A 16,473-nucleotide genomic window follows, 5' to 3' on the forward strand; every position below is an offset into this window, starting at 1 on the left:
CAGTGCAGGAAAAATGTGCTTTTCCCAGCGCAATGCCTGGTCATGGAGGCTGGGGGCACGGTGGGCTGCCGGGGCGCAGCTGCCTTCTCACCCTCCCTCCCTAGCAGCCCCCATCACTCGCCCCATCCACGGCATCTTCCAGGCCAGCCGGGCCCAAGCCCGCACCTTGGCTGCAGACACCGGGGCTGCCTCCCTGCACCAGGGCCGCTGCCCGCTCCAGCCACACACAGCCCTGCTGCTCCTCACCCCTGGGTCCTGCCCCCGCCAGAACCCCCAGAGGGCAAGACAGGGCAAGAGGTAGCACAGACCTTCCAGGGGGAGTGACATAATTAATGTGGTTTCTAAAATCAGACTCCCATCCCCCGGTCACCCCACCCACCCCGCCAGCGGCCCCTTCTTTCTCATGTTAACGCTCACCTTTGGCAAAGGTTTCTGGAAGGCCTGCATGGCCAGGAGCAGAGGCGCCGCTGTTGTCCAGTTATAATACCTAACACCAAACAAGGAAAAGGCGTCAAAGAGACTGGAAACCTTTCTAATGTCACGAGAGGCACGGAGAACTCTAGAATTCCAGGAGACTCCCCCAAGAGCTCGCCCCTGTGGCCTACACCCCCGGCCCTCCTCGGCAGGCCCTGCCCTTGCAGTGCCTCCCAGATCCTCCAGGGTCACACTGAGGAATCAAGCAATGTGGGGGTGGTGGCACGAACCTGCCCTGCGGCCGGGCCCCAGCTGGGCAGCAAGCCCCATTCTGCTCGTGCATCCCTGCCTGGGGCAGCTGTGCATCCCTGCCTGGGGCTTCCTAGCTGCCCGGGTAACATGGAAACACCCACACCTGACCCTGGGGCAGAAGAGACTGTCAACATTCTAGCAAAACACCTGCACCCGCTTCCCCCACTTCAGACAGTGCCGCTTTCAAAGGGCAGACGCCCAGCCCAGCCGCTTTCTTTTCTGAAGTAACACGTTTAATGGCAACATGCAGGCGGCAGGAATGCAGCCTCAGTCGGCCCACACAGACCCCGTGCTCCGCTGCTCAGAGCTGAGTCCAGCACAGACGGTCCCCAAAGCCACAAGAGATGCGCCATCCACCTGCCAACTACACAGCAGCGCGTATTTCGCCAGGAGCAAGCCGACAAGGGCTCCCACAACCAGCCTGAGCTGCTCCGAGCCTCCCCAAGCCTGAGCTCTGAAACGGCATCATGATGTAGGGCCGAGGCCTTCCTGGAGCAACTTACTTATTCCCGATCTTCACCACCAGGTTGGGGTCGTCGATGAGGGCCGGGTTGTCCACGAACTGCTGATAGGACACAGCTTGCTCCGAGAAGGCATCTGGGGAAGCCATCGCGGGCGGGGACAGAGGAAACTCGGGGTCAGAGGCCAGGCAGGTGATCACTCGCACACTCACAAGTGCTCCTGAGCATGGACGCACCCCAAGGGCGTGCACAAGCCTTTAAGGTGGGTTTGTAAAGGGGGCTTCTGTGTGCTTGGGGGGCAGCGTCTGTGGGGAAGTGAGGGGGCTGGGGTGGGCTGAGCACAGGGGTCAAGCGAACCCTCAGTCACCCGGCCAGACAGACGTGTGAAGAACACAGCACACGGACCCCTCAGGAGCAGATGAAAGGGAGGCTGGGCCACCTCGGTCTCTTCTGTGACCCCGGGGATGAGATTACCCTCCCCAGGCCTCCCGTCCCCGTCTGACAGGCGCCACTGGGCCCACTTCCTTGGTGGCGGTAAAGAGGGACCAGGTCGGGATTGGAAAGGGTCCCTATCGGTGGCTGGGCCCCTGCTCAGCCACCTGCACACACGCTGAGCACAGCTGCCAGCCTCCCTCGCTCAGAGCAGCGGGAAGGGCTTGGGGTCAGGGGTCTGGACCACAGCCCTAAACCCTGGCGTCTGTGATGGCACCACCTGAGGTCCCGGCTTCCCCGCAACATCCCCTATTCAGCTACGCAGGGCCTTGAACCCTGACCAGGGCAGCACAGCCTCCAGGTCCTAGTCCACACCCACTGCTTCCCTGGGGGTGGCTCAGTGACCTGGCATGGAGCCAGGAGCCAGCCGACACTGGACACTGCAGGTGGCTCCCCTGCGGGGATACCAGCCCCTCTGTCATGATGCCAACCCAGACCAGCCTCAATTTGTACCCTGGAGTCTGACTCAGGTCACTAGATACCTGCCTCAGGGGCCCCGGCCTTGGCGCCAGGCCTACCTGCATGTCCCAGCAGGTGACTCTCAGAACAGTAAACCCTGCGCCCAACAGGCCACAACCCCCCAACTTCCCCACCAGCCGAAATGACCCCGGGCTCCTTCAGGGCCTCGGAGGGGTTGATGTCGGAGTTTCAGAAATACAATGGGTCAGGGCAATCTAGGAAGACTTCCTGGAAGAGACTAATCGGCCAGATCCGCAAGGCAACCTTGCTTCCCTTGACCATGAGTGAAGGACTGGCTGGTTCAGGCACAGAACTGTGGGCCCCTGGTCTCTGTGTGAGAAGAAACACCAAGCCTCACAGGCACTGCCGGAGGGAGCCGGGACAGGGACGCACGCAGGCGGGAGAGGCAGGGAGAAGCACACAGCCTCCCCTTCCCCTCGAGCCACGCAGACCATGGGGTGGACAAAAGGAGACAGTGGGCACAAGAGTGGAAGAGGACGCGCCGGGCTGCCAGGACGGCCACAGAAGTCGCCAGTCGGTGACAGCTGGGGGTCACAGGGTAACTTCGCTGGTGAGGTACTGTGCTCTGTGAACTAACATCCTGAGAGCCTGCCCAGAGCACCCTCAGAGCCCCCCGGGAAGGGCTCAGACAACCTCACAAGCCCCTCCCTCTGCCCAGGCCCCCAGTCTCACGGCACCGGCCCCCACTGCGCGTCCCTGTGGCGGCGTTCCCGCCAGGGGCAGGGCTGGTGCGGGGCAGGACAGCACCTGGCTCAGCAGACACCTGAAGACCAGGCCCGGGACCTTGCTGTGCCTGAAGCCGGCAACATCGGGCCACGCGAGGCAAGAAGTCCCGGATGCTCATTAACCACAGCCCGGGGGGAGGCGCCCACAGGAACCCCCGCGGGGGCCCTCGGCCGCGCAGGCGGCCTCCTGACAGTGGCCACGAGAGTGCGGCGCAGCCCGAGACCCGGCGGCTGGCAGGTACCTTTGGTGATCTCCCTGTTGTCACTGAGCCCCCCGCAGAGGGAGATGGCGATGGACGGCAGGTCCCTCACGCCGTCCGCGGTGCTCTCCACGCCACTGTCGATGCCGGAACTGCCCACGGACTGCGGAGACTGGTTGGCTGACCGGGGCCCGCTGTCGCTGGTGTGCTTGGCGGCGCCGGAGGGGTCTCCGCTGGAAGGAGGGAGGGGAGAAGACGCTCTGAGGACGCCCCTCACCTGGGCTCGCACAGAACACGGGGACGGCGGCCCTCGGCTGCCCCTCAGAGGCACCAGGCACTCCCTGGGTGGCCAGATGTCCTCAAGCGCCAGGACCAAGACAGAGAAGTGCCATGAATTAGGAGAGAAAACGACTCCCGTGAGCCTCCCTGCCCGGGCCCGTGTGCGGTGAACCTGGCGGCCAGCGCCAGGCCAGGGGCCCATGGCCGGCTCTGTGCTGTCACCCTCCGAAGGGCTGGCCTGCCCTGCAAACCCCAGGAGTGTGAAGCGGGTCCCCAGGGCTGTGCAAGCTCCTAGGGAGCGAGCGGGCTGTGCAGCAGCCCCCCCAACCCACCTCCATTTACAGGGTTGTGGGTCACTGACCCCAACACAGCCACGGCCTGCCCTGCTCAGAGGTGGAAGCCAGACACGCCAGGACACCGGCCCGCTGTGCCCACTGGCTGCTTCTCACCGCCAAGTGTGCAAATTCCGCTGCTGCCTTTTACACACTTTCCAGTCAGATAGAAGGGAAAACAGTCTCACAAGGAGTCGTCAGAGGGCAGAAAATGAGATGAGGACTAGGAGTAAACTTTACTTCTTGGGGAAGTACAGAGCAGCCACTTCCGGATCCATGTCGGTGAGGTCGTCCAGGTAGACGCCGTCGGCACCGAGGTGTCTGCTCCGCTTGTCTGGAAGAGCAAAGGGTCTAGTCACAGCACGTCCCTCCAGAAACCACCTCTGGATGGGAGGACAGCTCCACGGTGAGCATCAATCAAGGCACAGGACCCAGATTCGCGCAAAGGCGCCCAAACTGGCCCAAAAGCACAGGAGAGTCAGCGCCAGGCACCGCGCAGAGGCTGCCACGGCCGGCTGGGCTGCCTGAGGCCCGCACTCGCCTGCTGTGTGGTGCTCAAGTGAGGGCGCCACCCCGCCCAGGAAGTGCTTGAAGCCTGCCAAGGCCAGTATCATGAAGCACCACCATTTTATTATTAAACTGTAACAGCGTCCAGTAAGCGCCTGCCCGTCCATGCTCGGGGCCGGCATCCGGGCTGGATCCCATCAGTCACGGCACCCAGGACTGAGGACCTCCCGTTCCCGCCGGCAGAGAACCCCATCACTGGTCAGAGGAATCAAGGCACGGCCCGGGCTGGGCGGCTATCAGATTCAGCCCGACACCGTGGCTCCTGACGCGTGGCCAGGGGAGCAGCAAAGGAGCGCCTTCTGGGTGCGGCCGCTGTCCGCGCCCCAGGAACAAAGACAGACCGACCCAGAAGACACGTGTTCGCATAGGGATGCGCATTCTGAATGGGCATCAGTGAAACAAGCAAGTGGTCATTTGCAAGGGGCTAAAGGGGATGAGAACCCAAATGAGGCAATGCCCGAGGACGCCAGGATCAGCGGCCCCGGAGCGCGCTTAGCAGCCAGGGGAGGAGCCAAGGACGCGCGTAATAATCGACTTCCTAAAATTCACTTTGGATGGGCCCCAAGTGCAGACAAGCTTTTAATCCATGCAGCGCCCCTGTCTATCAAAGAAGGGGCTCATCCCCTGCTCCCCAGGTAAACGACCAGATTCCAACGACTAAGCTACCAGCGAAGGACAGGGACAGGTGAGCAACATTACGCTTCAGCTTCCGCCCTGATACTTCTGAACTTCCCAAGGAAGGAACGTGCTGGGCAGACCCACAGGCCTGCACAGGAAGAGCCGGGAAACCCCAGCCTCAAACCTTTTTTCCTGGAAGGCGAATCCATCTTGCCCGCTGCCGGGGCCACACCAGCAGAGAGGGACTTGGGCTCCTCCGTCGCAGGCAGAGGCGGGGCCGCGGCCCCGAGGGCCTCCATGTCGTCTTCATTCACGAACTGCATCTCTGTCTCGGGCTTGCTCTGCTCGAACAGCACCTGCTCAGAGGGCGCCCCCGCCGGTGTCGGCGACTGGTCACTGAACGTGTCGGAAGACTCGCTGTGAATGGCCTGAAAGTGTATCTTGTCGTAGATTTTCCTACTGCTCAACGGGCTGTCCTCTTTCATCTTGTGTGGAGACGACTACATGGCAGGGACAGAGAGAGAGAGAGAGAGAGAGGGAGGGAGAAGTTCAGGGCTCTGCAAACAGAAGAAGGGGATTAAACAGGGAGATCTGTCATTGCAACCTCTGCGGGGAGCTGTCCGCACACTGTGCAGGGAGAGGCTGGCGGCCCAGGGCTCGCCTGGTGATTTTCTGCAAGGAGGTCTGGAAATCAGAAATATCAGCTCCAAAGCCAATGAGCTTCCATATAAAACAACGACAGTTGTGGGCATAGACGTGGCAGTGAGATGAGTGATGCCCACCAAGCAGACGTGGCCCTGCGTTCACCAGGAGACCGGGGCGTATATCCACGCCACGGGAAGTTGGCAGTAACGAGAATAAATAAGCTACAATTCCCACAGCAACACGATGAATCCTGCACCTCGATTCTCTGCCGCGAGTCGGGATCCTGCTTATCCCCGTAGGGGGCGGCTTGAGCAGGGGCTGCAAAGTGGGCATGAGGGAGACCCCTGAGTTGCCAGCGGGTTCTGCAGCCTGGTCTGGGGGCAAGTGGCATGGACACGTTCACGGTGTGCAGCACGTTCACACGTGCTCGTGTGATCTATCCCGACACGGTCTGCCCCCAAACGTGAGTAAGTGGAGGCTTGTGGCTGGGTCTCGGAGAGGGGCACAAACATCGCCGAGTCAACCTCTCCAAAAAGTCTGCGGGTATGGAAAATATTTCTCCAAGGAGAAGCAAGCTATAATTAGAGGGTGAGCAAGAAGGGAAAGAAAGGGGTGTCGTTTCTGACTCTGGTGTCGGGGCTCCTACCACACATGGAAACAGCTGGTGAGTCTGTGGTCAGTGGGAGGGATGGGCTGGCACGTTCACGCCATTTTTCCAGTGACACAGACATGAGTTCGGGGAGACAGCGGGCGAGGTCGGCACCCGGGCTTTGGGCAGAAATACTGCGTTTTCCATGAGAACCAACATAACCTCAGCCCTTTCACCTCAACAGACCTGCTCCCCAAAGAGCCGCCCATCTTGAGTCTAAGAGGCGTGTCCACGCCGTCTCCACGCCTCATCCTCCCCCAGACAACCTTTCCAGGGGCACACAGGCAGAGCGCCCTTTCGGTTACGCTTACAAAACAGTCATGTCATTCATCGGAACGTGAAACAAAATGTCTTGAAAGACAAGACCGAGTCCGTTGCATGTTTCAGGAAGCCACTGTTATCCCCGCAATAGTCCCCCACGAGCACCCCCAGACAAGGGAGCCGAGGCCGTGTATGGACGAGGCACGGTCGGAGAAAGGAATCAAATCGTTAGAGGGTCCAACCAGCCCCAGACACGCCACACACGTCATCGCGATGGCTTCCTCCCATCCTACAGGAGACACGAGGCTCAGGGGTCACTGCTGACGGGGGGTGGGGACCCCAGGACAGGTTCCTCCCAGGCCCCTCATTCTCTCCACACTGCAGCTGCTTTTCTAATTCTCCTGGAAATCCCAACAGGATGAAATCCCACCAACAAGGAGGGTCCAAAAATAGTACATGACGAACATCAAAGCCTTAAAATTCCCTGACTTTGGTTACTGGTTAGATCCAAATCTTCCGTGTCTGCTCCACCCGCCTTCCCTCCTGCCAGTGCCCTCCCAAGAACCTTTATCTCTCTGTCTCTCTCTCACACTCACACACACGCTCACACACATGCACACACACGCGCATGCACACACACGCGCGCACACACATGGGCGCTCTCACACACACACACACACACACACACACACGAGCACGTACACTGCAGCTCTCACAACTCACTGGGACTTCTTATCAACTGGCCCAGCTTCCAGCCCCCAAACCACTCTTCCGGCGCCTTCTCCCTCGTCACGTCACGCTTGCAGAATTGAGAGGTGGGAGATACTTGTGTTTACAGTAACCGCAGGACCCCAGGATACATGTGCAGAAAGCAAACATTGTAAAATTTGGTTTGCGTTTAGTCACGTAGGTCCCAATGTCAGAGCAGTCCCTGATGGCTTCAAATGAAACCTCTTTATCATATTGCTGGTGCTGAAAAAGCGACTGTGTTTTGGGGTGAACCCTAATATACTCAGTTGCCTGCAGGCCCTGGTCCTGTGTTCCGTGGTTAGACTCGAAAACTTCAGGGCAGGACAGAACCGAGGGGAAACTGACCTTTGCAGCTTGTGGCAATTCTCCCCAGAGCCAGAGCATTTCTAGATTGTTCTTCGGTCTGTCCATGGACTTACTGACCAACTCTGAATCGCTTTTAGGTGTTAAAGGTCGGGAACCTGAAGGACTAGAGAAAACACAAACGCATGACTAAGGTAGAAAAAAGAAACTTTTCTTTGTCATGTTTTCAGCCCAGCATTCTATGGCTCAGACAGCCCAGAGAATTCACCCAAACCCAAACCGTATTCCCTTGTGAACGTGACCTCGGGGCACAGCCCAGCCGGGGCCACCAGGGGCCAGAGCACACAGCCCATGGGGCAGGCCCTCCGGATCTGGGCAGCCCTGGCCCAGCCTGTTCCAACTGCAAGCCAGCAGAGGCGACGCGAAGTACCGGGAAGATGAGAGCCAGAGGCGGCGGCAGGCAGGAAAGCCCATCCATCCCCGCACCAGAAGCTCAAGACCTTCAGGTCTCTCCACAGAGGCTGCCGCTGCCACACGCCCGCCGTAGCGACAATCTCTAGCAGCCACAGCCTATAGAGTATGTGTGACTCTGGCTTTAAAGATGGGGAAACTGCATCACGAGCCAACGTGACCGCGCACGCTGGGTCTCCGCAGCAAACTCGCCGTGGGGCAGGAGCCTCCGAATCGAGGTTTCTAGAGACTATTCTATTTCCCAGGAAGGAATACTTCAGTGCGTCCCCCATCTGCTGAGGTTCCTCCTGGAACAACACATGCATTTCACTCTCAGGTCAGCTCATGAGGGGCTGGGACTTGTGTCCTCGTCACGAGGATGAGATCTCCACAGTCTCGTGTCCGGCCATCGTAACCGGGGGGAGCAACCCCCTTCTCCCGAGACGCCCACGGCATCCCACACACGGAGCAGAGAAAGACGCCACCGAGTCTGTTCTCCTTCCTGCATCGCTTCCTCTAAAGAACGGGCAGCTTTCAACTGCAGCGGGAAAGCCAGCTCCCCCGTGTTCCTCTCGCGCCCCCTCTCAGCCTCGCGGCTTCTCACCCACAGGGCGGCAGAACCAGGAGCCTCCTGGGTGAACAGAGCTCATGTCAAGTAGGGGCCTTTCGGGCTAAGTGGACCCTGGTCTCTTGGGTCAAACCCCGTGGACTAAACACTCACACCCAGGTGCACACAGGCTGGTTCTGTCTCCTCGTTGCCCATGGCCCGGCCTCCAGTGTGCGTGAGTCTGTCTGTGGAGGGAAGGGACTAAGACAGCAGAGAGCACAGATGGTGCACCTCACACACACTCACACTCACACACACTCACACATGCCCACACACTCATACATGCACGCATTCACATATACACACACACATACACACACGTGCACGTACACACAGCACACGCCACCCCTCTAGCCCTTGGGAAGGAGTCCCGGAGGGTGAACACCGGGTAGACCTGAGTGCTGGGCAGCCTGTTCGCCGCCTTCCTCTCTCACTTCCTGTCCTTCTGAAACCAGGCTGTTCTCCAAGGACCAACGCTATTCCAGGCACTGAAGGAGCCCCCCCGGTTACACGCTCACATCAGGGACACGTGCGAAGGGGCACCTGGCCTCCCGAGAGGGCCCCGATGTGACTGGAGTCCACCCCCTCCAGCCATGGGGAGCACGTCCCTCCTGACGGCCTCGACAGCTCACGCCACCGCTGCATGCCTCACACAGGTGCACGATACGCCTTGCCACGCATTCCTGGGGACCCCAAGCTGCCTCGTCCTCGTCCACTTTCCCATCCTAGGGAAAGTCCTTTGGTCAGGCTTGGTGGAGAGCAGGTGGCAGCAAACGTTTCTGCAGACGGCAAATATTCCAGGTGTGTGGGTCCGCGCTGTCTCATCGCCCTCAGTTCTGCAGATGTGCGCTAAGTCCCCACTCGTCAGTCAGACGGAGTCTCCAAAAACATGAGTTTAAGCAAAACGACTTATTATGAAACCAGCTCCTCAAATAATATCCTTTGTTTCAAAGCCAGCCAGGTTTGCTTCCTTCTCTTCAGCGTGATAGAGAAACGACATTGAACGAAACGACATTGAACAAAACTCTCGTGCAGCGTGAACACGGCCCTTGGGGTCTGGATGCAAACTCACTGGGCTCCCACACAACGCGACCGGAACAGCCAGCAGCGGGCCAGGGCTGCGGCTGGCTGCGTGTGCCGGCGCCGGCCCTGGGAGGACGAAACGCCCACCGGTTTCCAGAGAGGCCCTCGGGTGTACCAAGCCAAGTTCTCCGGGACCACGCCCGTGCGGAGGGTCCACGCGGGGCCCACCTCTCACCTTCACACCCACGAGCAGAACCGCTGGCGTGAAGGCCAGCCAGCCTCCCCAGGAGGACCCTTCGGTCACAAGGGTGGGGGCCCCCAGCACAGCGGGTGACTGATGAGAAAGAGGATTCCAGTCTCCCGAGCAGCCAGCATTGTGGGTTGTTCAAAAAGTAAGCGTACAAGCTCGCCGACTGGTCTTTGCCTGATCACCCCTGTGAGCCACGGAAGGAACAGTCTTCAGTTTCCAGCCAAATCAGTCCTGACCCCGCGTGACTCAGTCTACCTCATTTTAAGACGGCGTCTCCTCTGCATGACGAGAACCCGAGATTCAGCTCTTGAGTGAAAAAGCTCCCCCTGTGGAAATTCATCACCGCTCCACTTGCTGAGTTTTATAAGGTGAGCCAGGCAAGTGCATGGGCGGGCAGAGGGGAGTGAGGGCCACACCGAGGGCTTCTTAGGAGGCACCTAAGACCCTGGCCTCAAATGAAGACACAGCCCCCGACCCCGCCCCTGCACCTACCTCTCCAGACACCTGCTCTAGACCATTATGGAAAACCAGCGCCATATCCCGAGTCTGACGGGCGGGTTAAACAGCATTAACACCTAGAAGACAGCTTGCAAGCTTACTTGTTGAACAACCCGAGAAATAAGCGAATGATCACACGCCCGATTTTTACTCCATGACACTACTCCTGAAAGCCCGCCACAGCATTAGGAAGAAATTTGGGCTGAGCCATCAGAGTCAAATCTAGTGCTTAAAAAAATTCTATTCTGCAAAAGTTTTAAATGAAAGGAAAAGAATTATTTATGTGCATTGTCTTCATAAGTAATTTGGTTAGTGAGTGAAAGATTTGTAAGCGTTAGATCAAATCTTCCCACTTCATCTCGTCATACAAATTTTCCACAGAATTAGCTCGATTAATGTTAAGTTCGATTTGTGGGTGTTAGAGCGAGAGGTTCATTCTGGAGGACACCCAAGCGGGGGAGGGACCGCCTTTCTACCTTTCCGAAGCAAGGAAGGGGGAGGGCTGCTGAGGACAAGAGCTAGAAAGGCCTCCCTCTCCCGCAACCGCAAGATGAGGGGGCGTCCTTTTGCAATCTATCGGGCTACTGGAGACGGGGAGACATTGAGAGAGAGAGAAAAACAATCACGTCAATGAGGTGAAACGGAAACCATACGCATTATTTGACTACTCTTAACAATAATACCTGTAAGAAAGGGAACGCACTTGGGTATCTAACAAAGGCTGAGGTCTGAGGTCTGTATGTTGAAGTCAACATCAATTTTCTGAACCACAAAAACAGGAAATTGCCAAAAGACCCGTTTCACTTTCTCTTTCATCCATGTGCCCATAAAAGACGTTTTTCTCTGGTCAGAATGTAGCGCCTGATCAAACTACACGCTCCAAAGAGCCGAGCTGTCAACTGTCTTTGGAAAAAATACACAATTCCCGGTATGGAAATGTATCTATTTATCCTAAGTTGTATTTGCAGTTGACGGTGGTCAGATCCACATTATCTGACACAGTCAGAATTCTGGGTTCATAGAGCAAAGTGTGAAAGAATTCTAACACTTAAAAATGTTTATTTTAAGCCCTCAAAATTCATGTGTAATATTTAAACAGATTTTTTTTTTTTTTTTAGCCCTTTAGTGGTTTCTCATTAGGCCACATAGTTTTCCTCCCAAAGTGCTTTTCCCTCCGTGGGGTTTATCTCCACAGACCTCATAGGGAGAGGACTCTGAGGCTCCAGAAAGGTCTACAGAGCCAGTGTCCAGTGTCCACCAGGACAGTGCATGGGCTCTGGACCCTGCCCATGACTCACCCCTGAGGGGCTCTGTCAGCACCTGGCAAATCAGCCTGAAAACACTAACTACCTCAACTTTTCTACCTGACGACTCGTTGAAAGGCTAATATTTGGGATATACTGGATCAAATGGATCATTACAATTTATGTTATCTGTTCATTTTCTGAGTATGACTAAGAGAAATTGTTAAACTTCCTGGCATGGACAAGACACACCTGGAGAAGGGGACCCCTGCCTGACTAAGCTGCTGTGTCACGGTGAAGCCAGGAAAGGTGACAAATCTTTTTCTCCAGCCCCAGTTTTGGTGCACACAGCAAACTGCGCTGGCTCTGAATGGGGGCAGGCGGCAGGGGGAGGCATTTGCCTGAGACTGGCTTTGGGGAGGAAGTCTTAGCTGCACCTGCCGGGGCTGCTGGAGGTTCTCACACACCCCTCTTAAGCCACAAGAAAACAGAACCCTTTCAGCCTAGGAATACCCCAGTGTCGCTGTCAGCTAGATGGCTGATTCCCAACCCCTGTCCTGCCGCCACACCCCTGGGGGCATTGTGAGACATTTCTTCCAGTAGCCCTCCCTCCTCCTTGAAATTTTAGTGCTGTGACTAGACCATCTGCTTCAGGGTTGACCCCATTAGAGGCCACAGACGATGATGTCTACAATCTTTTGTGGCCCAAAGTCGCTGGCTCAATCGAGGTGATAAGGGCCCCGGCAGGGATGGCTGGGTTTGGAATGTCCCCTCCCCAGGTTCCTAAGAGCTGCTCTGCCTCGCTGACTGAGGTCTCTGGCCTCTTCGGGATGGCAGTCTGCACCGGAGCAGCTCTGGTTTGTGCTGGGGCAACTTGTTTATTTCAGGAAATAAAGGAAAGAAATATTCTAGAACTCAGCAGAACAAACTAAACTTGGCAAAAAGGCCTCACTCAGCAGAATGACTCAGGGCCCCTGCAGCCACCGCTCTTTGGTGCTAAGAGTCCAGGAAGGCTGAGCCCACGTGTCCCATTGACCACGAGTGGACGTCGCTGAACAAGCGGTCAACACCTGCTCGGGGACCCAGGGCTGCAGCTCAATTATGCGTAAGGAGCAGGTCACGGTGGCCGTGGTGTTGCACCCTGAGCTGAACCACCTACTCTAAACTGCATCTTTTCTGATCCTAAGATTCTCATTCTGAATTTATAATTCACTACTTTATTAACCACGCTTGCTAGGACTGGTGTGGGGCCGCTGGGGGGGTGCGGACACACCGGGGGGCTCACCTGGCGTTGGGCGTCCACTCTCTATCGGAATTAGGGTAAGAGGCCGACTGGGAGTAGGTGCGCAGTGGGGGCAGGTCTTCCTTAGGAACTTCGTCTTGGAATGGAGGGCTATCACTAGGGAGGGTTCTGCAGGGGGAAAAAGACGAAAGTCAACGAATGATTAGAACCAGAACAAGAACAAAGGCAGTTTCTGTTTTGCTGAGTATCTCTGAGCACCTCGCGGATCTTCCCTTTTTAAACCAAGACTCATTCCAGGCAGCGGACAGAAAAAACGTGAGATAAGGCAACACACAGGCGCGCGTCTATGTGCCCTGCCGGGGATGGATCCTCGACGTGATCATGATGGACTCCGACACCTGCTGGCGTCATGGCGCCTCCCAAAGTCCACCTCACGGAACCGGCCGCAGGAGTGACAGCACTCACTGCCGACACAGGAGCCGCTCAGTAACTAAGTGTGCACAGATCATAGTTCATCTGGCAGAATAAATAAATATCAACCAAATACAGATGTATCCTATGATTACAAAACGACTGAGAAACTGCCAGCCTCAGGTGGACAATGGAAGCTCGCACATTTCATTCTCATTACATATCTGTCACGCTGTAACATCACAACTGGCCGCGCTATCTCACACAGGCTGGGGAGCCTCCGCAGGCCTTTCTCATGTTGCTGAAACAGCCATTGCTAAGCCCTGGAATCAAAAGTCAGGCAGCAAGGCGACCTAGCCCCAGAACCGCTCCCGGGGACCCCTGGTCTGGGGGCTGGGGACCCACACCCTGCTGCTCTGCCAGGAAAACACCGTTCTGTTCTCAACAATGAACAGGGGACACAACAGATGCACCAGGCCCTTCTCCATGGTAAAGAGATACAGAAACAATCCTCAGGACACTGAGTTCTATAATTATCTGAAACATCAAACGCTTTTGACAAATGAGTTTTGTCTTTCAAAGCTGTCGCTTTTCACCAAGAGTAATACATAAAAACAGAGTTTCGCCACGCCGATGAAAGCAAAGATAAGCATGACCCATGTCCACTCCGGGCCTAATCAAAACAGAAAAGGAAAGGTCCTGTTCTCCGGCCACCCTGAGACCCAAAGCCTGCCACCCATCAGCCCCCAACTAAACAAACCCAGTTTCGTGCAGGAACAACTGGTTTGCTCAGTTCCTATTTCTCAGTTCTGCTCTGCTAAAGTTGGGAGCCAGGATGCCTGGCCTTACCAAATGTCTCTGAGTTACACGCTACGTTAAATCCTGACACTCCTTTCAGATAGGGGCTGTGTGATTCCAAAATCTAGTATAAAATGCATTCACAGAAGAATGATTAATGCAAGGTGTGGGGTGGGGTACGGGGTCTGTAGGACTCGTCTGCATAAACTAATTGGCCTCACTCCGGGATGGGCCGCCCCCTTCCACACGCACCTGCTGCCGTCCAGCGGGTCTGCCTCCTCATCGGAGCTCATCTCTATGGGAAACACGTCTTCATCTTCCGATGTGTTCGCAGTGTCGTCTCTTTTCAGGCTGTCCAGCTGGGACTTTCTCCTCCTTTTTCTTCTCTTCTTCACAACAGAGCTGCTTGAAGAGGTCTCACTGGGCGTCAGAGCCTGCACAGACGTGTTCGAGTCCAGGCTCCTCGCACGATCCACCGTGTTCCTTTTTAGCTGGCACTCCATGAGAGAGGCTCCCTCGGACAGGATAGGGGAGGTGGCCAGGTGTATGGGGATCACTTCCTGAAGGTCAGAAAATAGTTTCAAACACGAATGTAGTGACATTGGCATCACACGGTCAGATGGCACATGCCCAGGAGGATGACCCATCAGAGCTCTCCACCAGGGTTGGTGGGGACGTGAATTAATGGTGTCGTGGGTCCTGACAGCATCAGGCAGCCACTGGGTGACCCAGCAATTCCGCTCCTGGGTCTGGACCCGGACAGACAAAAACTTGCACACAAATGTTCAATAGGTCAAAAGGCAGGACAAACTCACGTATGTGCCCATCAACACAGGATGGGGAGAGCTAAGTGTGGAGCACAGGGAGCATGCGTCCATATTCAGCCCCAGAGAGGGGGGCAGTGCTGACACCGTTAGGAAATAGTACGCTGAATAAAGGAAAGTCGGGCCCAAAGGACCACATGGTTCCATTCAGAGAAACATGAAGTAAATGAGCTGTTGCTTGGGGCAGGGGAGAGGGAGGGAGGGGTGGGGGATACAACCAAAGGGCACAGTTTTATGAAAAGATTCTAAAACTGACTGTAGTGACGGCTGCATATAACTCGTGAAAATACTAAAGCCCCTTGAATCATACACTTGAGTGAATTATATGCTGTAAGAATTATATCTTAATAGAGCTGTTAAAAATTTAAAAACAATAAAAAAATTAAAGTCACTCGGTCACTCACTAAGTAAACATTACAACAAGCAGCCACCTGAGGTCCAAAGCTCCAGTATAATTTGTGCTTTGGACACCAGGCCCAGCACACTGAAGCGGGAGGGGCGCTGAGGCCTGCGTGGTCACAGGTCCGCAGAGAATAGGCCCTCTGTTCGGCAGGCCCCCGAGGTTCGTGTCCACACAGACCTCCGTTGTGTGTCCCGGGTAACCTCTGCTCCAAGTTCAAACCCAGGAAGCGGCCCTGACGGCCCAGCCCTCCTCACTCACCTGATCATTATCAGTCTCCTGAACAAAAAACGCTTCTCCGTTATCTCCCAGTTTCATGTGCAAATCCACAGACTCCCCGTTGATTTCTATGTCAACCTGAAGGAAAAACACATTTAAGAAAACAAGGAACTGCCCACCCCACGGGCAACCTCGCGGGGACGCCACTCTGCATAAATAGCTCTCATCTCAGACACCCCGAAAGCATCTCATGACAATTCCAAATCTCAATCAGTCCATCCGGTTCCACACGCTCTCCCCACAAAGCAAAGGCGTCTGCTCCACGCAGCCCCGCAGGCTCCCTATTGCCGCAACGCGTGAGCACAACAGAAGCGGCACCACAGGTAGAAATCGGGTCAAGGGGGCCCGTCGTGGGGTGAAGGGGGGGGACTGGCCCTTTGGAGGTGAACCTAACGTAGCAGACATGCAGAACTGCTGCAACCTGCAAGATGCTATCATGCGGCATGACTTCAACTAGGAAAAATGTAGGTAAATAAGCGAAAGCCAAGAATTTGATTGATAAAAACTGACTGCCAGCGATGTTGGAAAAAGAATCTTGTTTAGAGAGGCCGATGTTTATTAATTTAAAAAAATGAAATGGGCGAAGTTGGAGGAACACCAATGCGTGTTAAAATGTCGGCTCAAGTAGAATTTCAATTAATAAAATGCGTTCATTCCTTCAAAAAGCAAAGTGCCACTGCATGGCCTCCTCGCAAAGCCAGGCCAGGAAAGGAACCTGGCGCCCACCGGCTGCTCGGCCCTCGCCCTGGGGACGCCCGCCCTGTTGGGAGGACAACCCAGGCTGCACAGGGAGGACGAGTGTGGGTGTTCTGGCCTCATCGGAGAGCTGGGTCAAGGGCCACCCGTCTCGAGAGGGACCCCAGAGGATGCCAGACCCCGACTCTGAGATTCCGGCCAGCGTCCCAGACAGACAAGCCACCGCTGCGCCGCTCGGGCTGAATTCCTCGCCCGCAGAGCC

At 56.1% G+C, this 16,473-nt stretch overlaps 1 protein-coding gene across 7 annotated transcripts in view; it reads right to left on the reverse strand.

Moving 5' to 3' along the window:
- LPIN1 (lipin 1) overlaps window positions 1–16,473 on the reverse strand; it is a 61,779-nt gene that overhangs the window by 20,114 nt on the left and 25,192 nt on the right. For all 7 annotated transcript variants that reach the window (XM_054701369.1, XM_054701370.1, XM_037528509.2 and 4 more), the window contains 9 exons: window positions 15,498–15,593; window positions 14,265–14,572; window positions 12,846–12,971; window positions 7,531–7,654; window positions 5,065–5,380; window positions 3,936–4,029; window positions 3,127–3,317; window positions 1,230–1,323; window positions 418–487 (listed from right to left, as the gene is read on the reverse strand). In XM_054701369.1, the coding sequence (XP_054557344.1) occupies window positions 418–487; window positions 1,230–1,323; window positions 3,127–3,317; window positions 3,936–4,029; window positions 5,065–5,380; window positions 7,531–7,654; window positions 12,846–12,971; window positions 14,265–14,572; window positions 15,498–15,593 (1,419 nt within the window). The remainder of the gene's footprint in view (window positions 1–417; window positions 488–1,229; window positions 1,324–3,126; window positions 3,318–3,935; window positions 4,030–5,064; window positions 5,381–7,530; window positions 7,655–12,845; window positions 12,972–14,264; window positions 14,573–15,497; window positions 15,594–16,473) is intronic.

This window comes from Talpa occidentalis, unplaced genomic scaffold (genome assembly GCF_014898055.3).
Source record: "Talpa occidentalis isolate TD23 unplaced genomic scaffold, MPIMG_talOcc4v2.1 talOcc4.5, whole genome shotgun sequence".
In the NCBI taxonomy this organism is placed as follows: Eukaryota; Metazoa; Chordata; class Mammalia; order Eulipotyphla; family Talpidae; genus Talpa; species Talpa occidentalis.